Below are 24,081 nucleotides of genomic sequence, written 5' to 3'. Positions count from 1 at the left end.
TCAAAAGGGCGGTGTCCGATTCGCGAATACTACTGAAAAGACAATTTTCATTCAGGTCAGGGTTAGGCTAAATATGAAGTAACAAGTTAATGGGGTGTAGCCAGGTGACAGTAATACAACTTTTTGGATGCCAACTGCCATTAAACACCAAGGAAGCAGTTTCACAAATGGTGCTAATAGGAAACATACCGCAGAAATCTGGAGGGGAAGTTTGTTGCAGATGGTGTGGGTTAAAACAAGATAAAATCACAGCTGGGGGCTGTACTTTGCATTTCACTAACAATTTTGTTCTTCTCTAACCATGCAAAGATGTGTATAAGAATCTAGAGTACACAATCCTCTAACCATAAAAACTCATTATTTTCTTATTGCTGCTATTTTTCCACTTAGTTTACGTTTGGCTTCCTATCAGCTATCTTGATTTTTGTCACTCTCTAGAGATTTACTGCTAATTGGTGGATATACTAAATTAATCCAATCCCATGCAATAATATTGGAAAATTGTGTTTTACACATTAGTGCAATAACATGATAACATCAAAGGAGAGGAAGACCAAAAATGTGTCATACTCTGTTTTATTGAGAGATCAAATATTTACAAAATATCAGGTTTCCCAGATCTTACTGTTTGTTTATGCTAGTAAGACTCAAATTCAAGGCACTTAAAGGGTTTTTAAATTATTATTTGTAGTAGATGATTAAAAAATGATTCAGTGTCTTGATCAAAATTATTTTCTTTGATTAAATGGTTTGTTTATAATAACATGTGCATAAACACCTCCTATTTTTACATACAGTAAAGTGTTAATGGAAGCAACAAAAGATACAGCATAATAAGACTCAGGTTTCCAAACATTCGAACAGTCAAGTCATTCTGACTACATATAGACATCCAATGCCTTGACCTCTCCCAAGCAAAATGCATAAAGCTACCCAGTAGACTAATTTAAGATCAACCAACAAGAACATTCAGAGAAGTAATTTTCATTGGCTGAATTGAGACATTTTTTCAATAAAAAAACTTACAGTACAGACTCTTAAACATTCCTCCTCTGTTCTCGAAACAGGAACAAGTTATGTGTCTTGGGTTTCATTAAGCTCCCACAGTGCAAGGCCAAACTTTTGATGCAGTACACTCAAATTCTGATTACAGTACTAACTGCATGTGGTACATGTCAAATACAATGCAGTGACTTATGAGGACACAGAAAATATCCATCATTCCTATCTAAATTTTGCTATCTAAATGACCTTGTTCAGGTGCTCTTGTTCAATTAAAAAATGTTAATACATTCTATAGGACGAAAATCTCTCTGTTATGAGGTTTGGGGCATTGCCAATTTTCAGTAAAGATTTAAGACTGGAAAATTAATCCAAACATCTTACAATTTTATAATTTCCCCAATGAAATGGTGTGTTTGGGCAATGCAACAGTTGTAAGAACACATTCTTGTTTGACCTTTTACAAATAACATAATCGTAGGCAAAAGCACAAAGACAGTGACCCATCAAATACAAAATAGAAACACTTGATCTAAGATATAAAAGTATTCCATAATTACAAGTAACATCTTACATAATCTAATATAACAGTCTTAAATATACTTCATAATTCAATAGATAGAACTTTCACCCATTACCTTCTATGGATCAATGCCAGTATATGACTATTTCAAGTGTTCCTTCATTATGAACAATATTGCAAGTACTTTTACAGTTTTGGTATTTTATCATGCTTTAGGGAACCATAAAGACAGCTGAAGTGACTTTTCAGGAGGAGAGAAGTAGAAGTACTTTTTAAAATCCTCCACTTTACGTTTTAGAAGCTGTCATTATGGAAGGTACTCTTTATAAAGTGGTGTGATACCATGAGATATGAAGGTACATGAGCAAAATGTGCAAATAAAAGGTATGTATGTGTGTGTGTGTGTGTGTGTGTGTGTATGATGTGTGTGAATTCCTGAAGTTATGATTTGTGCTAGTGTGTGGACATGGTTTTATATATATATATATCTGTATGTGTATGTGTGAGCATTTGTAACTGATAGAAATCCTATGGTGGTCTCACAGTGGGAGGTTTGGGTGCAGGTGTACTAGTCGGGATCACACCAGTAGCAAGGAATATGACAATCAGTACAATGATGAGGACTATCACAACAATAACCACAATCAGCTTCACATTCTTCCACCAGTAGGCACGTGCAACCTTCTGAGAGGTGTGCTTGAAGTTCTGGGCCTAAGAAGCAGGAAAAAAGACCAGTATAATGTCAACTAGTGTGGGACTATAGCTGCATACATTACCCTATCAGTTAAAAGTCTGGGGAAAGTAACATTCAGCAAGGACACATTAAATTGATCATAACATATAGTAAAGTATAATGTTAAAAAAAAGATTTCGAATAAATGCTGTTCTTTTCACCTTTCTATTCACTATAAATGGAAGTGCAAATATTTGTAACACTGATTAGTAATGTTTCTTGAGCACCAAATTAGCATATTAGAATGATTTCTGCAGGATCATGTGACTCTGAATACATTCAAATAGAAAACATTTATTTTATCAAATAAATACAGCTTTGGTGGACATACTGAGATTTACAAAACAGTGTGCTGGCATTACAGCTGTGATATGTGATTAGAATCAATGTTTTTGTACTGAAAGACACACCCCAGCTTGCAGGTCTTCAGATTTGCCCATCAGATCATCCAGTCTTTCTCCACGGGCCAGGATCCGATCTACATTCTGGGTCATAGCATCCTTGACCTCATCCACTTGAGACTGCAGAGCTTTAACTGGATCCATTACCTGTGAAGACTCTCCTTCTCTTGGCTCCTGCATTGAGAGGAATTAAAAACCAAAATGGCTCAAAGCATAAATAGTTATGAAAATCTGGAAAGTTTGTAAAAACATTCTTTTGTGTAAAAGCCTATAAACACAAGTTATAAAGTGCAAAAAATTACTTACCCTGTTTTATCCATCCAAATACCAAACTTCAACACTTTTTGATAATTATTTATCTAGGGAATCCAGAGATTTGTAATACACTGGTTTTGTTGAGGTTAATCAATGAAACTAAGACTAGTTCTTAAATAACTAATGAACGATTTTATTGACAGCAGTGGTTCTTGAGGCAAAGTTCGGTATGAGGAGATCTAAAATATGACATAAATAATGTGTGTATGTGTGAAACACTGCATAATATAAAGTCATTTACATACACATAAAAAAGTGTGCATTAACATCAAAACCTCGTCTTTGTATGATTTTTACATGCATATGAATATATGCAGAGCTACATTTAATCATTATATAATTCAATTCAATTCAAGTTTATTTGTATAGCGCTTTTTACGATACAAATCATTGCAAAGCAACTTTACAGAAAATTAAGTTTATAAGAAAATTAACGATCTATGCCATTAAAAACATTCAGTAATTACTGTTATACAGTGCTGCCCAGGTCCACCTTCAATAAAAATTAATCTCACATAAAAAAACAACTACAACATTATAAAAAAAGCACTCATCAATAACCCCTATATATGAGATAACACACCAATGATATTGACAACAGCGATGCAAAAAGATAGTTTTACCACATTCACACATCAAAACACCAATAAAGTACTATAACACTGGTAAATGCAGTACAAGACCCATAATAACCATCTTTTGCATTGTTCCTTTTGTTATTTGGGTAATCAGGACAGTAAATTGTTTTTTTTTTTTTAGTCATGTTAAACACCTTAAAGTTCTCTCTCACAGCTGAAACTTCATAAACAAAAGGTGTTTCAAAGAAACCAAACGCAATGCTGCGTCACTACCTGTCCTACCCTTTCTATTCAAGTCACTGGCTAGTGTCACGAGGCCTTCAAATGGCAGAAAGCTATTAGGTAACAAAACATACTGACAGCCTTAAGTACCATTATTGTGGCAAAATGGGGCCATGTGGTATCTATAACTATAATGTGATGGCAACAACATAATAAAAAGTAAAAATGTATCCATCTAGTTATCCATCTTCCTTTAAGTCCCTCTAATACCAGCATCCCATTGTTTTCAAGAACAAACATCACAATCCTAAACGTCCAGTCGAATGTTATTTTAACCACAGTCTCACATAAAAATAGAAAGGACGTCATATATTGTGGTACTTTTGAAATTATTATTTAAGAACCCAGCATGCGGATCTCACACTTATGATTCAATTCAACTGTCAAAGGGGACGTGTGATGTGATCTGCATATTTGTAAACTGTAGTTAAAACATGTCTAAATTAAGTAACCATTTAAAATTAATTAACCATTAACTAACCAACAGTCGGTTGGGTCTCGTAAACCGGTTATACTTCACGGCTCAAGGTAAATTTAATCCATCTGTGTAAACAAATCTGAACAAGAAAGTTGCAATGCAAACTGGACGATTTGTTTTTAAAATCCTAACCAAATTAGCGACGTTAATCCACAACAGGAGAGCAGAAACTATGTAGGCTATAACTTGAAAAACAAGCTTCGCCCTGTTTTGAGTGCGCCAACTCACATCAACCGGTGAAACTGAAATGTAAAAAAATAGCAACCTGCTCGAGCGTGAACTTTTCTAAAACCCTAAAAATAATTTGATTTACATGGACACAGATATGAACAGGATTTACACAGCAGGTTAGTTAGTTTTAAATTCAACAAGCGATGTGACAATAAACACCTGATGCTGACTGTCGTTCATTTCGTAACTTACCGTACTATTTGGATCAGCCAACCCCATGATTTCACTGTTTGGTGTTTTAATTTACTCCACGGGGGAAAACAAGTGTTACGCTTTATCCTTTAAAGTTAAAATGTTTGTAACTGTTTCTTCGAATGACCGACAGATGTAAACCGCGTCAACACTTCCTGGTCTTCCTATTTCAGTCTTTTCCTACAGCGAATGATTTCAATAGGTCCACCTCTGTAGCGCCACTTCCCATAACATCTTCAAGAGGGCGCACGACTAAACACCCGTAAACACATATAACATAAAATCTCATAAACCCTTAACAATCCTTCAACATTATTTCACTACATGTTATTACACATAAGTCCACATAATCACAGAGAGTCACTGACTTTTCTAAAAATGTTCATGTCATGTGTTTGTTTTAGTAGTGTAGTCTTAACATTATTACGGTAAACCGATTCTACTCCTATGACCGAAACTAAACTCTTTTCTTCCGCCAATGTAAGAATCGGCTCCACCTGAATGCCTCAGGCATTACATGTATTCATCTTGAGCACTATAGCATTTCAAAATGACAACACCACACACAAAATAATACATATACAGGTAAAGAATTATCAAACAATACTTTGATAACTTTTATTTTTCAAAATCACATGTAGAACATACATCTAAATGAATCATCAAGTTATAAAATTAAGTTTTACAATTTAAATAAAACATTTTTAAAAATAGACACTGACAATAGTAACTTCATATTTTCTTTTACTGAAGCAACTAAAACGAGTTATTAAAACAGGTCAATCTTCAAAGCAATCATTATTTATGCACTGCACCCTGCTGTTTTTTTTTTTCTTTTCTTTTTCCTGGTACATGTTTTGGACAACTTTCAGTTTCACTCAGAAAAAAGTTCCCTGTACAACATTTTTAACATGATCCTGACATCATGCTTCTCTTGACTATACGGTTTTGGCCACACATACTGTAGGTATTTTACATGACATGAAGAACATAAAAATCTGCATTTACAATCTGATACAAAAATTTTTTTGTATAAAAGATCTGTATCAGTTTTCAGTGGCCTTGTTTAATGATGATATCGGTCATGCCGTCAATCTTGTGAAGCTCCAAATTCTGTTGATGGAAAGAAGAGCTTTTAGATTTACAGCAATCAAATGTTGTGATAATTCAGGAGATCGCAAATACATAAAACATGTTTCCTCATGTAAGCTACAAAACATTCAATGCATAATAATGCACAACACAGAATTATTAACAAGTCAACATCCTAATATTAAATCAACTTTGAAATTTAAACAGACCTCCATCTACATTCGTTTTTGAAATCATATATAGCAGAAAGTACCTACTTTCTCATTAGCCAAGTGCAGAAGGGCCACAAAAGCCAAAGGAACCGAGAGATTGTTAGCCATGGTGGAGGGAAGCCTGGAGAAAAAAGAGAAATGTATGTACTGAACACTGAAGAAAAATGTAGATCCTTAAATAGTATTTCTTCCATGAGCATGAACAGTGAAAAGATATATAATGCCAAATTTCGAAAAACTGTACCTTTGTACAAGATTCCTGACAGACTGGCTGAATGATTTTTCTCTAGGTACTTCCGCCGTGTCCTCACTGTCCGCCTGCTAGAAAAGGTCATTCAAGTATGTAATTAAAAAAAAACATAAATCAACTAGTCAAAAGAAATGTGCAATAATTAAGAAAAAAGGGTAACTTCTAAACTTAACTAAAAACACATTAAAAAAAATAAAAATAAAAGAGCTTTACCAAGCTCAGAAAGGTACAATTACAAACCTTTGCTGTTTTTTCAGGACTCTCTGTTAGGAGACCCCACATAGTGGTCTTCAGCTTCTTCATGTCCATCTTCTTGGCCATCTTGGCATAGTTTATCTCAATAGTGTTTACCTAGAGCAAATAACAAATACAATTAATTCATGCATTATCCACCCAAAACAACTGAAATAAAAACTAATAATAACAACTGTGTAGTGTAGTGTAGTAGCCCAGCATCTCTACTCTCATCTTACCTTGTGAGGCTCAGGGACGAGACAGTCCTCTCCGTATGTAGAGATGTCATCTGTGTCCAGAGAGAAAGGGGTCGGTTGGTCTGTTTGGGATTCATCAGATCCGCCAAAGCCTAAAGCATCCTCACTGTCCCCTTCCTGTTCAGAGAAAAACACTAACTGTTAAACAGACCATCTTCATGACTACCTATGACATGTAACAGTACTGTGTGGTGTACCTGAAGACCAGGACAGAAGTTGGCGGTGTCATTGGGGTTGTTATAGTCATACTCTCCTATGTCCTCCCCCAGCTCTCCTGATAATCTCTTCTTTCTTTCTGCACTGAGCTGGAGTGAGAAAATAATCAGACATATTTGAAAGATGAATAAAATGAACCAATCTGGCAGTCAATCTCCTGTGCAGCATTCTTTTAATGTTGTTTTAAATTCGCCACAACCAATATTCTGAAGTGTACACAGCAATGCAGACAGGAATATTAAACATTCATGAACTTACTGTGTTGGAGGGTTTGAGGCTGAGCTGTGACAGATTACTGGGTGGATATTGGAAGTCTGCTGGAAGCGTGGTTTTCTTATTGCTGCTGTTCAAAGCTGATTTACTAATAGTGGTAGCTGCCTGGAAATAACAAGCATTTCATTGTCAGTTTGTCGCCGAGTAATCTGCTGCTTACTTTTAAAAGCTTTAAAATATTTTGCTAGAGGGATTAAATAGCATTGTATGAATTGCCGTTATAAAGCTTTTGTCTGTTATGGAAGTCATAAAAAAATATATGAGAATTAGCAAATGCAAACTTACTCTAGTTGTCCGAAAGTAATTATGAAAGTTGATATCTCCTTCAAAGTCAATTACGAGAGGATTCTTTGGTGCTCTCTTCCGAGGTTCTTTGTCTGGTTTGTGATCCTCTAGACAGGATGAATTAGAAATTGCGTAAAAAATGGCACAAAGAAAGCAAGAAATTAAGAAAGTGATAAAATCAACACTAGGATTTTTACACTCATATGTTAATCTATGACTTACGCCTATGTCCAGGTTTGAAGAGCCAGTAACCAGGCCCGACCCAGGTGGCCATGGTCCTGGGACTGAAGTACGAATACTCTCTGGGCTGATCAGACAACTGCTGACACATGGTGGCAATATCCACCTTGCCAATAGGAATAACACCTCTGTTAATAACACAAATACACCTCACAGTGAATAGACAACAAAACAGCACAGAAGCAATTTTGATGCAAATAAAATGTGTTATTCTGAAGTCAGAGATATAAAATACAACATGAGCTTAGGTTTGACAGTCTTTGGAATGATGTGTAAATAAGTGAAAATGAACAATACTGAGCCACAACTGTTCACTCATTGTGAACAGAGTGTGAAACAGTCTGTTTGCAATGCAAAAATTATTTGCAAACACTTTGGTGCAAAACATGTTGTAAGTACTAACCCTTTCTGAGGGCTCTTTGAATAAGTTTCTCTGTGTTCCTTAAACTCCTCACAGACCTCCTGTCTGCCCTCTTCCATGTCTACATCTGCATCAAAATTATCCCCAAAATCTGGACCCTCATCCTCATCTGGCTCAATGTCTGCATTGACATCGAATGCATGCTCTCCCTGCTTCATCTTCTCAAGCAACTGGTTGAGGTTTGTGCTCTAAATTGACAATATGAAAGAGATAATCACATCAATATAAAACACTTGATATCACACTTACACTACTTTGAGAATGTAATACTTTTTCCAACAAGGACACATTAATTTGATCAAAAATGAGAGTAAATACATTCATAATGTTACAAAAGATTTCTAAATAAAGATTTCCACAAAAGATTCCTAAAAAAAAAAAACCACACAAAAAAACAAAAACGAAGCCATTCTTTTGAATTTGAAAGAATTCTGAAAAGAAAAGAAAAAAAGATTCAAAAGGGTTTCACCTGCTCAGGAGTCCATCTAGTAAAGGAGAAATCCTTTAAAGATGGACAAATTGGCCTGTCCTCTAGAGTCTTTAGATGACCTGGAAGAATCAGAAAGGCATGATTTCATTCACTCATGTTGTCAAACAACTCCTGTGTGTGCTTGTACCTCACAACACATGCAGAAACATTTAGGCTATGAATACAAAATATTACTTAGTTTAACCCAAAAGTAAACTGTCCCATAACTTTAAACAGAGTGTGGTGTGCAAAGCTGATTTACCTATAAACGGTGAGGCAGGAACATGTTGATGGGGCACCTGCACAGGTGGCGGCTGTGACTTCAGCAAGGTCATATGTGAAGGAAAGTGCAGCTCACAGCGACTGTCTTCACTGAACAGCACGGAGAGGAACACTCCTGCTGTACTGTTCTCATCGAAGGAAGCAGCCATGCGCTGGAACATGGGGTCAACCTGCACAAAAAATGTTTTAGGGATTCCTGGAGATTATGCCACCTTCAAAAATGCTTAGGGTTCTCACAACAAAAATTAACTTAAGACATTAAAGAAACACATCCAAGAAAGTTACACTTTTCAGTATATGTACTGTACAGGAATTCTCAACTACATGATTGTTATACACCTTCTTTTTAATGCAAGAGTGGGAGAAGCCATTTGTAACTTGAATGTGTGAGGCATCCGCTTTTAGTTATTTTTAGCTGTACAAAACAGCAGGTTATACTGCTCGATATTGCAAACTTGTATTTATGATGTTATTTTAATGCATACCTGATTTTTATTTACCTGCAAAATGTAACTACATTATCATAAAGCTTTTATATAAAGTTTGATACACACAAGTATGTCCAACTATATTCCCATACATACAGTATACTCACATTGGGTGATACACACTATGCGGCACATCTCAACTATTTGATTGCTTGTAAACTATATTATCACCCAGCTCTAATGTGCTGAATGCAATTATGAGGTATAAAAAATATTAAGACATCATAAACATGAATATCACAATTTTTTATAAAGCTACTTTGAAACAGTGTATTGTGAGAAGTGCCATACAAATAAATCTGACTTGTCTTCTCAGTCATATTGTTCACCTCACACTTCATCTCTGATTCAGAGAGATTGATGTTACTGAGGTTCTGCTCCACCGTCTTCTTCTGAGGTCTTTTCTTAATCTGTTTAGCAGCCACCTGCTCGCTCTGACCATCCTCGGCTACCTCAGCCTCCTCCTCACCATCTTGACCTGGAATGAGATGAGAATTTAGTAATACTGTGCAGGGTCCTAGGACAGTGTATGACACCATTCATCCACCAGGAAGACAACGATCACTTCTCTGACCTCTCCGACCTAAAGAATAACTTTTTTTTTTATTGTAATATTCAAGCAGACCCATGATAGGAACAAATACCCACTCTCTTTTGGTTTGGTCTCAGATCCCAAGCCTCCCAGGACTCTATAAGCATCAGCATGGACCGCATCCACCCTCACCGCATAGATTTTTGTGCTGGCATCCAGGGTCCCCGCTGCCACCTAGATCGACCCACAAAAACAGCTGCCATACTGTTTGCAATAAAGCATGTAAACTGGTGCTCAATACAAATTCAAGGAGTTTCTACCTTGAAGTTGAGCTCTGAGTCTTTCTCCTTGAGAATGTCTGCCATGTAATCAATGAGGTGTAGACCAAATGCATTCTTTGTGGTAATTTTCTGCAAAGGTAAGGCGACAAGTCATAGTACTGCTGCATTTCAGATGCACACAAAACAGGAAAACAGTAAAGTGCAGCACACATAAATATATCAACTCACATTTTCAGTGGAAAGCTTGATGCAGGTTGAATAATGCTCAGATATCTGTGCAGATGACAGCTTAGGGACAGCAGCAGGTGTGCCTGTAAAACTATGGTAAAGAAAGAAAAAAAACACAAGCTTGTACTTATTTGTCTTATTTTCATTTTGCAGCTGAACACCGGGGTTTCAACCTACCTGTGGCTAACGGCCTCGTTGATAGAGGACTCGGCCACTCCGTGAAGGTCGATGACCCTGGATCTGCGTCTCTGACGTCTCTCCTGTTCATCATCGTTTCCCTGGATACTGTCCAGCAGAGGTGTGCTGGTGGCTGACACAGCGCCTTTGTGCCCTACTACTGCCGGGGAGGACCACTGTCGTGGCCGTGATGTAGTCGGGGTACTGAATGCGCTCATAACGAAACTATTAAACAATATGAGTATGTTATATATCCATATAACACCACGGAGCGTTTTCATCAAGTGCAGTCTGCTAAATAGTACATTTGGTCTAACGTCAACACGGGTAATCGGAGACCTCGCAATGTAAACAACGCCTAGTAACATTTAGTTCGCTGCTTCAGATGAGAACGAAAAGCTAACAAAATATCCACAATATGAACGTTATATAAAATCATACGTTTATGATCCTAGAGCTATTTTCCAAAATCTAAATGTATACAACATACAAGGATTCAGTACAGCGTTTTATGAGCACGCTTCTGAAAACTAAACAGACTGAAATTATAAACTCTGGCTTTGAAAACTCACCTCAGAGGAAGTAAAACAACAAAAGTTCAAGTTCAGATGAGAACGATTTAAGCAGTACCACTGATCCAAAGTTTCTGTCGAGGCAACCATTTAAAAATTAGCGCCGAACGGTTACGCGCGTCATCAGTGATGTCATACGTATAGGCGTCTTTACTTTAATTTTATTCCACAATAACGGTCAATACAATACATATTTTATCTGATTACATAAATTTTATTATAGATTAGCCTATATTTATTTTCTTTAATTAGTATGCGTTAAAATGTAAACATGTAAATTACAAACATCTAAAGTAATGCAATTGGCTAATGAAATGTATATTATTTCTATAGATTTCAAGAAGGTAATATCGGAATTCAGTAACTTAGTAAATGCAATATGAGATAGCAGCATCCTACCAACCTCTGCAGTATCGTATTTTTGACAGGTGCAAACCATCGTTGTCCGCTAGATGGCAGTAACATCGCAGAAAATCTCTGAAAACTGGTGTTTCTGTCCATTATTCCCAGTATTTCAACCGATTTCAACCTAATGATTAGAGTGTCACCCCGGCAAGATTCCAGTCTGACAGTCTGGTTCTGAAGGTCAGCTAGTTTCTTTGCTGAAAACATCACTATTACTCATGGAGAGTAGCCTAAGTTTTAGAGAGAAACGCATTTATACCGTATTTGTTTGATGCGCTTAAATATTCGAATGACTTTTTATTCTTTTGATCTTTAGATTATTCATATTACATTATAGGGTAAGATGGGGGAAGAAATCCCAGTAAAAGATTCATTTGAAAGATAAATTTATTCTATAACTTATATAGCCTAGAGAAATATAAATATTGACTTCTTTAATTGCCCATTTATTAATTGAAAATATGTCATAATAGAAACACTATGAATGCAAATTGAATGATTGCAATTCAGTACCCTATAGGTTTTAATGAAAAGCAAATATATATAATAATCCCATTATTTACAATAAGTATTAAATTAAAAAATAATAACACTAGTAGGCCTAACAACATGCCACTTGGGACCTTCTGTGCCAATTCTGGGGGTACATCTAACCTCAAGGGTCTATATTAAAATAAATTTGTATATTAAAATAAAAACTACTACTACAACAGTTTTTCCTCCACAAATGTAAAAATGTGTCCACAAATCTTTCATTAGCAAAACACCTGTAAACAAACAAAAAAAAAAAATCAGCATAATACAATATCATAGATCACTATTTTCCAGAGACACAAAATTAGGTCGATTAACCTCAAAACTGTTTTGACTGACTAAGTCTCACAAATGTTGACATTCAGATGAAATGGCAAAATAGCCATTTATCAGAAGTGTTGAGATTAGATTTTGTGCCGTCTGCGGTCATAGGAAAAAATTAAGGTGCATCTTACCCCGTCTTACCCTATTATATTGTATTAAATTACATTATATTATATTATGAATCTTGTAAAAAGATCATGTAGTTCAAGCCTTTAACTTTCGGTAAATGAATGATGGTTATTGGTGTGATAGACATTTTCTGAAGTGACCACAAGGATTTAATTTAAAAGAACAGTTGTGTTAAGGTGATAAATCTGAAATGGGATTTTCATCTAGACCTTTTAATTGGATTGGAGTCACGGATAAAAGCAACACTCCTTGGTTTACCTCTATTTAACAGCACAGTAGATAAAAGAGCTTTATCTGCTATATTGCACCTTGAGGTCTGCATTGGTAACCTGCCTGGATAAGAGGCAAATACCTGCAGTGCGGTTACTGTGATACATTTTAAATGGATTGCTGGAGGATTCAATCCAACTATCAAGAGAATATCTTCCTCCAGACCTGGAAAACCAAACAGGCAAGAGAGGGAACAAGTGTGCACATGGCCAGTGTATATCATTAACTATGGCATTTACCCACGTTAAATGTCAGTAAGGCTAGCTGGCGGGATTGATGTAGCTGTATGGGTCCACTGACTGCAATATGAACATGAACTCATTGTGAATTAATGCTCACTTGGCTTGTTTTTTTTTTTTTTATCTTCAGCTACCCTGTCTTCAATGTTTTCTTCCACTTTCCTTCTTTCTTCCTTGACACAGAACCATATAATCTCTTTTTCCCGTGAGCTATAGTGGCTTAAGGAGCTTATTTTAACCTTAAAATCAACTGATGTGTACTAAAGCAAAGTATGAGCCTGCTAACATTGACTCTGGTGGCAACACCGCTTCACGCCACAGAGACCCAGCTCCTGCAGTCCTGCAGATAAAGATACACATTGATTTTATTTGGACTGTGAATAGCTTGAGGAGTGAAGGTGCCTGAAGGTCTTTCCTTTCTGAGTCAACTGGTAGTGACCTCTGGTCAGTCTTGTGATTGACATATTTATTATACTGCATATGTTGCTACAGCAAATCTCTAAGAATCCACACTGCTAATCTATTAATGCAGGAGCTGATAATGAGACCTCTAAAGATTTACAGGGTGAATCAAGGCCGATAAGGTTTTTCGCAGTGTTAAAATGTAGCCACTTCAGAGTGACAGAAACAAAATTAAAGCCAGTCACAGCAGGTAGGAGGAGAAGATGAAGGCCTTGAACTCCCAAGTAACAGCAGACAGGATTTGTTTTTTTTTGCTTTTTTTATTTTTTTTGCTTTTTTGCACAAATCTAGTGGTGTAAGCCTGTGGTTAAAGGTGAGAACAGCATAAAAGACATTTCAGAATTGTTTATGATTGTCATTGTCCTCTTCTGACATTCCCTTCAGGTAGTCCAGGAAGAGAGCGAGATGGCCTTGAATTTGGTATTTGATGTATTTTGGCATTTGAAGTCTTAATCAAATGAAATATCTTGGCATCCATGTGTTTAACCTTCCGTAAATATGTTAATATCCCCTGCTTAACTCTTGGCACAGTGCCAATTTATATTTAAAAACACAGACACACTGTTCTGTTTGTGTAGAGTTGTGGCCAAAAAGTTTGAAAATACAATGGAACATTCTAAAACTTGCTGTAAACCTTATATCAATTACATAATCCATGATTATTATATTGTTGTTGTTTTCATTCTGGCTTCAGTAATTTCCTAATTTCCTGCTCTACTAGTTTGGTCATGTGCTGTTTCTCCCCTGACGAGTTTTCTAAAAAAAAAAAAAAAAAAAAAACTGAATAGGAAGGATAGGCTTGACTGAATGACTTTGAATAAATTATCATATACAGTTGTTTTATGAGCTATATCAAAACATATAAAAAGTGTGGTGGACAGACTTTATTCATCTCAGTAAAACATTTGTTGTAATTTTTATTCCTTATTCATTATAGTCTCATCTGACAACGTTTTCTTTTTAAGTATGTTCATTTTGATCTGCATGGCTTTGACGCAGTCTTTACCATGATAAAGAATACAGCAGCCTATTCACTGCAAAAGCTCTGGAGGTTTCTCATCAGTGATTTTCCTCTCAGGTGAGGGGTTACATCTTGATTTCAACAGGTTCTTCTGCTGTGTGCAGAGTTAATTAAGGGGGAGTCTGAGAGAAAGAAATGTCATTGTGCTTCTTGTGTCCCCACCAACCAGCAAGATGAAGTTTATATCTGACAATTTGGTCGTCTCAGCTTGATATTATTGGACTATATTACGACATTGAATAGCTTTTGTAGCTTTATTTTTTTATATGAAATATACTTGTTGATAGATTTTATTTTTAAGTAGTGTTTTTGAATGACTGTGATTTACTGTGAGAAAACCTTTGAAAAATCTTAGAAATGCTTCACCATAATTGTCAGTTATTTCCATCGGCAAGTTTTGGGTGGGCAGTAATTCAGGTTCTTTCAGCTGTCATCTTGCTCTCATTTTTACTTTACTCAAAGGAAATTGCATTCAGTTTTAAGTAATAGAAATCCAGTTTGAGGGAGAATCTCTCTGTGCAATGTCTTCTTGACCTATGAAGGGGTAGGTTGGGGGAATAGGTTGTGCTTTTTGGGACGAAATGACATATGCAGACATAAATAAGCGCATTTGCATTTTCTATTTCTTAGCCTTTTCCATTTCTTTTCATATTTCTATTCATATAAGGCTAAGTTAGAGTAAAATAAATTTCCTTTCTGTTCAGATACACTTCTCTTAATATCCTGTTCACACATCTCTCATTATGGATTCATAACGTGGGTCCAGTTATTAAAGTGAGAATATTGCAACCAAATTCAAGACATATAGGCCTCCTCTGCAATCACTCCATCTGCTGTCATCCGCCCCTCTTTTGCATTTCGTCCCCACACCTCTGCCATTCTCCTCTTTGTCTCCTCTTTTTATCAGATCATTTAAACCTTTAAGTTTAATCCTTGCAATGCAGTTTCATATATGTTCTGTTGTGGGTTTACTTGTGTTATTGCATGCTGTTTTATTCAGTAAGTGTTCTGTAAAAAAGCAGCAGAAGAAAAAAACTATGTCCATAAGCAAGCAATTATATTATTAATTGTAATTTTCTTCCACCACCTTTTACCTCTTTGAATATCATTCTTTTATTTTTACGTGACTATTCAGCTTTTCTTTTCCATAAAGGCTTGAAGATTTTTATAAATAATGCAACTTTTACACCTACACACCAGATGTCTTTTATTAATTTTCCTGGTACAGTTAACAAATACCTCAAAAGAAATTAAAAGGATGTGAAATAGTCTCTCTAAAATTGTGTTTTTATTTATTACATATTCATATTTCAAAGGTTTTTAGATGTTTATAGGTATGTCTGTAGACTTTTGCTTGTTCGCACGCATGCACACACACACACACACACACACACACACACACACACACACACACACACACACACACACACACACACACACACACACACACGTTGGCTTTTCATGTTTTATGTGGACATTCCATAGATGTAATGGTTTTTATGCTTTACAAACTGTATTTTCTATCCCTTTACCCTAAACCGACCCCTCACACTAAACTTTCTGCTATTTTAGATTTACAAAAAACTTAATTCTGTATAATTTATAAGCTTGTTTCCTCATTGGGATGAAAAAAAGGTATTACTATCCTTGTGGTGACATTAGGTCCCCATAAAGTAGGGAATACCAGGACCACACACACACACAAAGACTTTCTTGAGTTTCTTATGTCACTGAGGCCTTCATTACTACAATTATCTCATGTCCTTTATATTTTAGGGTAATTTTAATAAATAATGTGCCCATGGTGAAAGCAATTATGTAATTCTACAAACTAATTGCATGTAAGGATTAGAGATTAGAGGAATGCATTACTTGTGACTCACTGAGAGGATGTACTAAATCATAGGTGTAGGGGTCATTCTATCCCGCTCCTGCCTTGACTGATAGCTCAGTAAGTGCTTTGCAGAAGCCCAGAGCAGATGAATACTGATGGATGGCAAGGACGCTGTGAGAAGACACGCTAAGCTTTCTGGGAATCACAGACACACTGCCACATTATATCTGCCAAACACTGGCAAAATCCAAAAGCAAGTTCTCTCAAAAAAAAAAAAAAAAAAAAAAAAAATCACCTAGGCAACAGGACCAGGCTTAGCATCCTAATTTTCCATCCTGAAATTGTCATTTGGAGTCTCTTTGATTTTGCAGTAAAAGTGTCTCTGTTGCACTTTAACACGCATGCTTCTTGTTTTAGCTCAGGTTTGGATGTGATCGATTCACCCCTTCGTGTGAAGGAGCCTTTGAAATTATTTATTGCATCCCATCATCCACCAAAACCTGCTCGCCAAAGTAAAATCTAAACAAATCAGTCTTGCTTAGTCTATTGATTAATGCGGTAACATGTCAAGATGGATCTGGGGTTTCTCATGACTTTTTGTGCGATCTTTTAACTGAAGGAAAATATGGAAGCCAAATAAACATAATTCCATTTTAGATCTTTTACAAACATAAAGGTAAATGTGAGCATTACAGTGAAGACTGCAGACATCAATCAATCCCCTACGAGACAATATATTTTAAGATAAACATCAACATTTATGGCTTGTTTTTAGAAATAATATTTGGTTGCTATGATTCCTTGTTTAATTTAATGTTTCTCTTTCTCGCTTTGTTTTCCAGCCTCTTGGAAATCATCACAGTTTAAAGACAAGGTTTATAAAACTGTTTCTTTAAACACTGCAATGTTTTTTTAGCATGATATATTAGTGCTTTATCTTTAATATTTTATCAATACAAACAAAGACAGCTGCTAAACATCTAAATAAATTAGTAAATACTCTCATTAAATAGTACTCATAATAACCAGTGTTGCTTTACTGGCTGTTTTTTAAAAGCTTTGAATGTGGGCTTAAAAAACAATAATCTTTTTTTGATGCCATTCTGGGTTTTAATTAATGTTGTTCGGTTTTTATTACCAGTTGAGTCTGTGCTGTCTCTTAATCTTTCATGCAAATATAATAGCACATTATGTTTGTGCGTGCACAGATGAAGAACCTCATCTTCAAGACTTTTGATACGTTTTGTTATCTTCATTCTCCTCAGAAAGCAATAAATCTTTCAGCACAATAATATGTGCACATTAAAAGTTGTAACAGTTGTATGGATATTTTATGTAGTATATACAGTATGTGCATAGACTATTATACACCTACACCTAGTGAATGAGACCCAGTGTTTTAAGTAAGCAAGTGGATTGGCACTGGTACTGTATTATGGCGCAAAGAGACAGGTTTGGTATCTGATTAAGCAGTTACAATCAGCTGGAGGGAAATGGAAAATAAGAAAGTGGAGATTTGGCTTTTGCAGTCGAATAAACAAAGTGAGAAAAGAAAGTAAAAGAGTAAAATTTCTATCTGTGCAGCACTTTGAGAGAACACCTGCTGCAATCATAAATCTAGTCATCCAACCATGATGCTGTCTTTTTGTTCACTCCAGTTGCTCCTTCTATTGTCTTGCTGGGTTCTTCTGAACATGATTTGGAGAAATTTAGTGGATTTTGATGTGAGAGGACAACAGTGGATGGACTTTTTCATGGAGGATGTTTCACAATGCACCACTCGCATTGTGGCCAGAAGTTACATTTAAAGTTAAAACACCTTAATGATGCATTTGTTTCTTACAAAGACACAACTTTTCACTTCTCAAGATGTTAACTGAAGGACATGTGATAGCTGTGTGGATTATTGTGATGCTTTTATCAGCTGTTTGAACTCTCCTTCTGACGGCACCCAGTCATTGCAGAGGATCGACTAAGTAATGTATTCTTCGTTAAATAATATGCCGTTCCATGTTTTCATTTTAGAATTCTTATATAATTTCACAGCTTTTTCCAAGTGTTTTCAGTTTTCAGAAGATTCGATTAACAGCTTTGCTTTCTCATTACTAATGCATATTCTCCCATTTTTTCCTTGGCCCCAAGACCCTCATTAGCTATGGAAGGTCTGCCGTATCCAGCCTACCTGACCCCGGACCACCTGCTCTGTAGCTTGCTCTCGCTGCTCATCTGTGTGTTTCCCACCAAGCCTGTCATCATCATAGGTACGTAGACTCCCCATGACAGACACTGGTTGACCCCAATTGTCACCAGATCACACTGTGCACTGAAGCTACTATGAAAATGTAACCTTCCAAGATACAAGCTGCTCATAAAATGAATTTTTAATGACCAAGTTAAACTTGACAAGATAATAACTTGCTTAAAGAGATAATTGAACAGAATTACTCATGAGACCAGGTAGCAAAAAAGAATACACTTTAAGTCAAAAACATAGTCTTGAATAGCAACATTTAACTAAACATTTCACTTTAAACAGTTTAGAAGAGTAATTTTGATTATTATTGGCTATAATGCCACTACAACAGTGAAGTGTTTTGCAGTCTACTCCTTCCCAGTTTACATAATTTAAACTCCTTGTAAGGTTGCCTCCTTACTCTGAGAAATTTTTTAGCCACTGTCAGTGCTGATTAGAGGTCAAGAATTCATTTTCTGTTTTAAAAAAGCTTATAGATAAATACAACTGCAAAAATAATGTGATGCACTGAATTGAACTTAAGTAAATAAATGCACAGGGAGAGAGAAACCATGAGCACATGTTCAAGTGCAAAAATAGGTGTGAATGTGGAAAAAAAATCAGAAGAACATCAGCGGTTCCTCACACATTTGTGTGTGTGTGTGTGTGTGTGTGTGCGTCACTGAGAAATCATGCCTTTGGTCTAAATTTAGTTGGGAAAGTTTTAAACAAGCTATTTTGACAAAGTCAAAGACAGTTAGTGGTCAAAGTTATATGGATATACTTTAATGAACATGCTCCATTAAGCAAACAAAAAAGAGAAGCTTTGAACTTAGCAAACATTTAAAACACTCTGTTCATGAATATATACAGAAGGAGAAAGAGCAAGATGATGTGATAAATATATCACCAATAATATAAACATCAAAGTGCCATTCATTATTACGTGCCTACGACTTATAAAACCTTAATTGTTGCATGGATTTTAACTTTTAGGAATATTTGCAACAAAAAATTAATGTTTACCTTTCACTGAGGTAAAATTCTTTAAAGAAAAATATAATTCTGCAATGTAAATAGCAGCTTTTAGACTACTGTGCATTGCACTCTCACCTTATTTACATAAAAAACATTTTTGGAATAGGTATCGTTTGGATTAGCATTCTGCTAAAAGATCCAAAAGATGTGACTCAGCCTTGCCCCCTGGAAACCATTTTGCTTGTAAATCTCCAGGTATTTACATTATGTCATGTTTCCTAACAATATTTCAAGAATCAGAGAGCCAGAAATCAGGTTCTGTGAGTTAACTTAGTGTTTTAACTTGGTGCTTATTGCCCTTTGCCACCCTTCCAAGTATGGTTTGGTAGTTGTTTCTAATTGTAATTTCACAGATTTTATTATATAAGGATCCAACAACATTGTCATGAGTTCAACTCCTGCAGTACCTCCCGTTCACCACCAGTATCCTGAATTTTAACCCCTGTTCATGGACTCCATTTCCCACAAGCCCACGTACTTGGAAGTCGTTACCCTCTCACCTATTGCCCATCACTGGGACTATTTAAGTCGTGCACTTTAGCTTATTTGTTGTGAAGTCTTGTTCTTGCCATGGCTGACAACTTGGAGTGTTCTTTATTTGGTTTGCCTTTCTTGTGTATAATCCTTGACTGTTTTCTCACTTTTGATTCTCTGCTGCCTGCCTGTTGTTTTTGCCTGGGCAATGTTTGTGATTGTTGAGCTGCCTGCCCCGTCCCATTGCCTGTGTACTGACTTTGAAACTGTTTTGTCTTGGATATTGTTTTGCTGGAGATTGACCCTGCCTGTTTGCACTCTGATGAACCTTTTTAATAAAGCTGCAAATGGATCTCAACCCGACTGACGGCTCATTACAAACATCTAGCAATTATCTTATTGCGACCCTTTAAGTAGGTTTTGCCTCTCAAATAAATTTTCTTAATGTACACTATGGTTCAAAAGGTTGGTGGTAAGTATAGTGTTTTTTTTCTCCCCAAAGATGTGTATTTTTATGCAGCAAGAATGCCTCAAATTGAGTAAATACTTTTTTTTTTTTTTTTTTTTTTTAGTAAACTGTTCTTTTGAACTTTCTATTCATTAAAGAGTCCTAAAAAAAGTGTTGGTTTCTACAAAAATATTAAGCAGCACAACTGTTTTTAACACTGAAAATGAGCACGAAATCACCATATTAGAACAATTTCTGAAGCATCACGTTACACTGAAGACTGGAGTAACGTCTGCTGAAAATTCAGCTTTGCCATTGCAAAAATAAATGACATTTTAAAATGTATTAAAATTGAAAACCGTTGCAATAATATTTCTCAGTATTGCAGTTTTTACTGTATTTTGATCAAATAAATTCTGCTTTGGTGAGCATAAGAGACTTATTTTAAGAAGTTTCTTTCAAACTTTTGAAGGTTAATAGGAGTAAAAAAAGCAGAAATCATTCAGAGATTTTAAAGTTTCAGGGTCCGTTTCATAATGTAAAATAAAACAATAAACAGCAGACAAATGTAATATAATTGAGTTGCATTGAAAAGTTTTTATTTTTCAGTGTAATGTTGTGAAAACAATGAGCATGAGCAAAAAGGCCTTGAGCAAAAAGGCCTTAATGTTTCCATTCATATTTGTATATGCATACATGTGCATGCGTATATCTTCGTGAATGTCAAAGTTGTTTTCTGTATGCTGCGTCCAGCTGGCTGGGATATAGCAATAGTCTTTTAATTCCATTAGTGAAGGAAGGGTGAAATGCACACAGAGAAACAGGCCCTCCATCAATGTGTCATATCTGTTATATTAACAACCATCGGCTCCTTACATGCACAATGGACTCCAGCTGTCTTCAAGACCATAGATTTTGTCAGAGGAAACCACTCACTCAAGACAACAGTTTATCCTCGCCTTCATATTTGCAGTTAGATCACATCTTATATTATGACACTTAATGTATTATATTCTTGATATATACTCTAATATTGGTGGAGATGCAAATGACCTAGACTAGTAATTCATCAGGCGTGTAGTAAAATGTCAGTGCTAATGATAGGGTTTATGCAGTATTTGCAGCTTTTAGTTTCTATTACAACGAAGCATTTCAGTGTGTAAAAGGTACTTGGTGCAGTCAATATGGTGTTTATATCTACAGCTGTGGATCAGGATATAATGCACCTGCACCCATCAGTGTGGTAGTTAACACCATTACAGGCTCTCACCGAGTTTCAAGTAATGTATTGAAACAGAGGCTGGTGTATAATGCATGAGTTTTGGTGTCAAAATGCTCCTAAAAACACTTTTTTTTTTCTGGCAAACCTCTAGCGTGGAATCCACCATACTGCCTCACTGGGAGATTTTGGCATGGTGGTTTTACCGTGCCGAGAAATTATAATTGGCAGGGGAAGCAGGATGAGGCTAATGCGGGCGTTTCTCATCCTGTGCCCCTCTACTAAGGGTCATGGTCTCGATGGGGGTTATCCCACCCTCCTCCATGCTGGAATGTCAACATCCCCTCCTGCAGAGCAAATGAGAGATAGATAGAAGGGGACAGAAGGAGAATGAATGAGAGGAGAGAATGTCAGCCCCTTACTGCTTCCCATTAGACTGAATAGAGAGGAAGGAGAGACCTTTAGTCTTTGTCATGAGCAGGTGAAATCTGTCTACACTGGCTAAGGCCGCCGCATTCACTCAAGTCTTAAATGAGATTAGACACCGATAAGTGGTTCTTTTCCAAAACATAGTGAGCACAAAATGTTACTCTTACATTTCTTATGCTCGCCCAGGCTGCATTCATTTAATCAAAAATATAGTAGAATAGCAATACTGTGAAATATTATTACAGTTTAAAATAACTGTTTTCTAATTTAACAAATTTTGACGTGCAATGTATTCCGATGATGACATAGCTGAGTTTTCAGTAGCCTTTACTCAAGTCTTCAGTGTTACATGACCCGTCAGAAATCATTCTAATATACTGATTTGGTGCTCAAATTTCTTATCACAGTTTTTTTTTTATTTTTTTATTCAAGATTATTTGATGAATAGAAAGTTCAAACTAACAGTATTTATTTGTAACAAAATGTTTTTTTGCTGAATTTTTTTGTACTTTTATACAAACAAAGTATGCATGTAAAATTACGTGTATGTATAGATATGTGTGTATATATATATATATATATATATATATATATATATACACATATGTATGTATATATGAATGTATGTATGTATGTGTATGTATATGTGTGTATGTATGTATGTGTATATATATAAATATCTATCTATACACAGACAAACATAATAATATTTTATTAAATATATTTGTATTTCTTTCTTCATAAATCCATATTTTTTATAATTAGCATTATTTTCTGTGTTTTTTTTTTTCCACAGAGATTAATGCATTGCATTTTGGGATTGCCTTGTTTTCTGAAAAATACATGCCCTGCTGCCTTAGATTTTGGCCAGACAAGTTGTTTGAGGGTAGATTACCATTCAGAGCAGTCTTTTTGTAGTTGCAGTGTACAGTATACAATGCCTATGGATGCAGCTCAGTAGCTGTTCTGAATCATAAGTATGTGTGAAACTAGCTTTGATCTTCAGCAGCTCCATGCTTTGGGATCGTCACATAATTTTAATGAAGTTCCCTTAAAATGGCAATACTGTCTTGAAACAAACCTTTTAAGTCTAAAAATAAAATGATGCTGAATCTTGATCCATTTTGGATGATTTATTATATCTATTCATAAAATGCACTGAGGATGAAAAATAATTGTTTCATTTCTTTTCTAATGATGAGATTGATTACCAAGCTGCTGTTTGTTGCAGAATTTCAGATTGACCTTTAAGTTTCCCCACAAAAGGATGTTAGCATTAGATTAAGGATAGAAATGCTGAGAGATTAACGGTGCAATACCAAGGGCAGTGCAATGTGGGACATGAAATCTACTATAAATATGAAAGAAGGATAGAGGGGATAGAGAAACAAATCCACAATATAAAACAGAGGAACAGCTATTCTTACATGTCTATAAGAGAAAAATCACCAGCACACTCTTCCTTATTCCACATGCCCTGTCAACAAGAGGCAATTTAATTTGTCATATCCAATGTGTTTGCTGCAGGCCAAACACATCGTTGTTGTTATTATTTAATCACGTGTGGAGAGCTTAATGGGAAACAGAAGAAAAAGGATGTCAGGAAGGAGGAACCAGAGGGGCACCCGGGCAGCTCGAGTCTTTTTTGTTTTTTCTCCCTCCTGCTATTTCACTTCTGACAAACCCGGTGGGTTTGAACCACAAATTTAGAAGGTTGCTCTAGCTCTGCTCTAGCCTATGAGATATAATAACTCAAATGCATGTTAAATATTTTGGAT

At 35.9% G+C, this 24,081-nt stretch overlaps 2 protein-coding genes across 3 annotated transcripts; both read right to left on the bottom strand.

The window, feature by feature from the left end:
* Positions 1-560: 560 nt before the first annotated feature.
* Positions 561-4,949, bottom strand: LOC109047720 (vesicle-associated membrane protein 8-like). The gene is made up of 3 exons (XM_019065399.2): positions 4,736-4,949; positions 2,669-2,833; positions 561-2,236 (listed from the first exon to the last, which is right to left on the bottom strand). The coding sequence occupies exons 1-3, from the start codon at positions 4,760-4,762 to the stop codon at positions 2,054-2,056; spliced, it is 375 nt and encodes a 124-aa protein (XP_018920944.2). The 5' UTR covers positions 4,763-4,949; the 3' UTR covers positions 561-2,053.
* Positions 4,950-5,339: 390 nt separating this feature from the next.
* LOC109082866 (condensin complex subunit 2-like) lies at positions 5,340-11,384 on the bottom strand. 2 transcript variants are annotated; one of them, XM_019097707.2, is made up of 18 exons: positions 11,245-11,384; positions 10,673-10,897; positions 10,496-10,586; positions 10,307-10,396; positions 10,103-10,220; positions 9,784-9,932; positions 8,947-9,136; positions 8,685-8,764; positions 8,198-8,403; positions 7,777-7,922; positions 7,555-7,661; positions 7,255-7,374; positions 6,978-7,085; positions 6,763-6,897; positions 6,530-6,640; positions 6,284-6,360; positions 6,085-6,160; positions 5,340-5,848 (listed from the first exon to the last, which is right to left on the bottom strand). In XM_019097707.2, exons 2-18 carry the CDS (start codon positions 10,888-10,890, stop codon positions 5,789-5,791), a joined length of 2,082 nt encoding a protein of 693 aa, XP_018953252.1. In that variant the 5' UTR covers positions 10,891-10,897; positions 11,245-11,384; the 3' UTR covers positions 5,340-5,788. The 2 variants fall into 2 exon arrangements, with proteins under 2 accessions (XP_018953252.1, XP_018953253.1); XM_019097708.2 differs by having other exon boundaries at positions 6,284-6,357.
* Positions 11,385-24,081: the final 12,697 nt, after the last annotated feature.

The sequence above is a fragment of the Cyprinus carpio genome, chromosome A5 (assembly GCF_018340385.1).
Source record: "Cyprinus carpio isolate SPL01 chromosome A5, ASM1834038v1, whole genome shotgun sequence".
NCBI classification, from domain to species: Eukaryota; Metazoa; Chordata; class Actinopteri; order Cypriniformes; family Cyprinidae; genus Cyprinus; species Cyprinus carpio.
The sequence above is the reverse complement of the archived record's forward strand: the minus strand, read 5'-3'. Positions and strand labels throughout refer to the sequence as shown.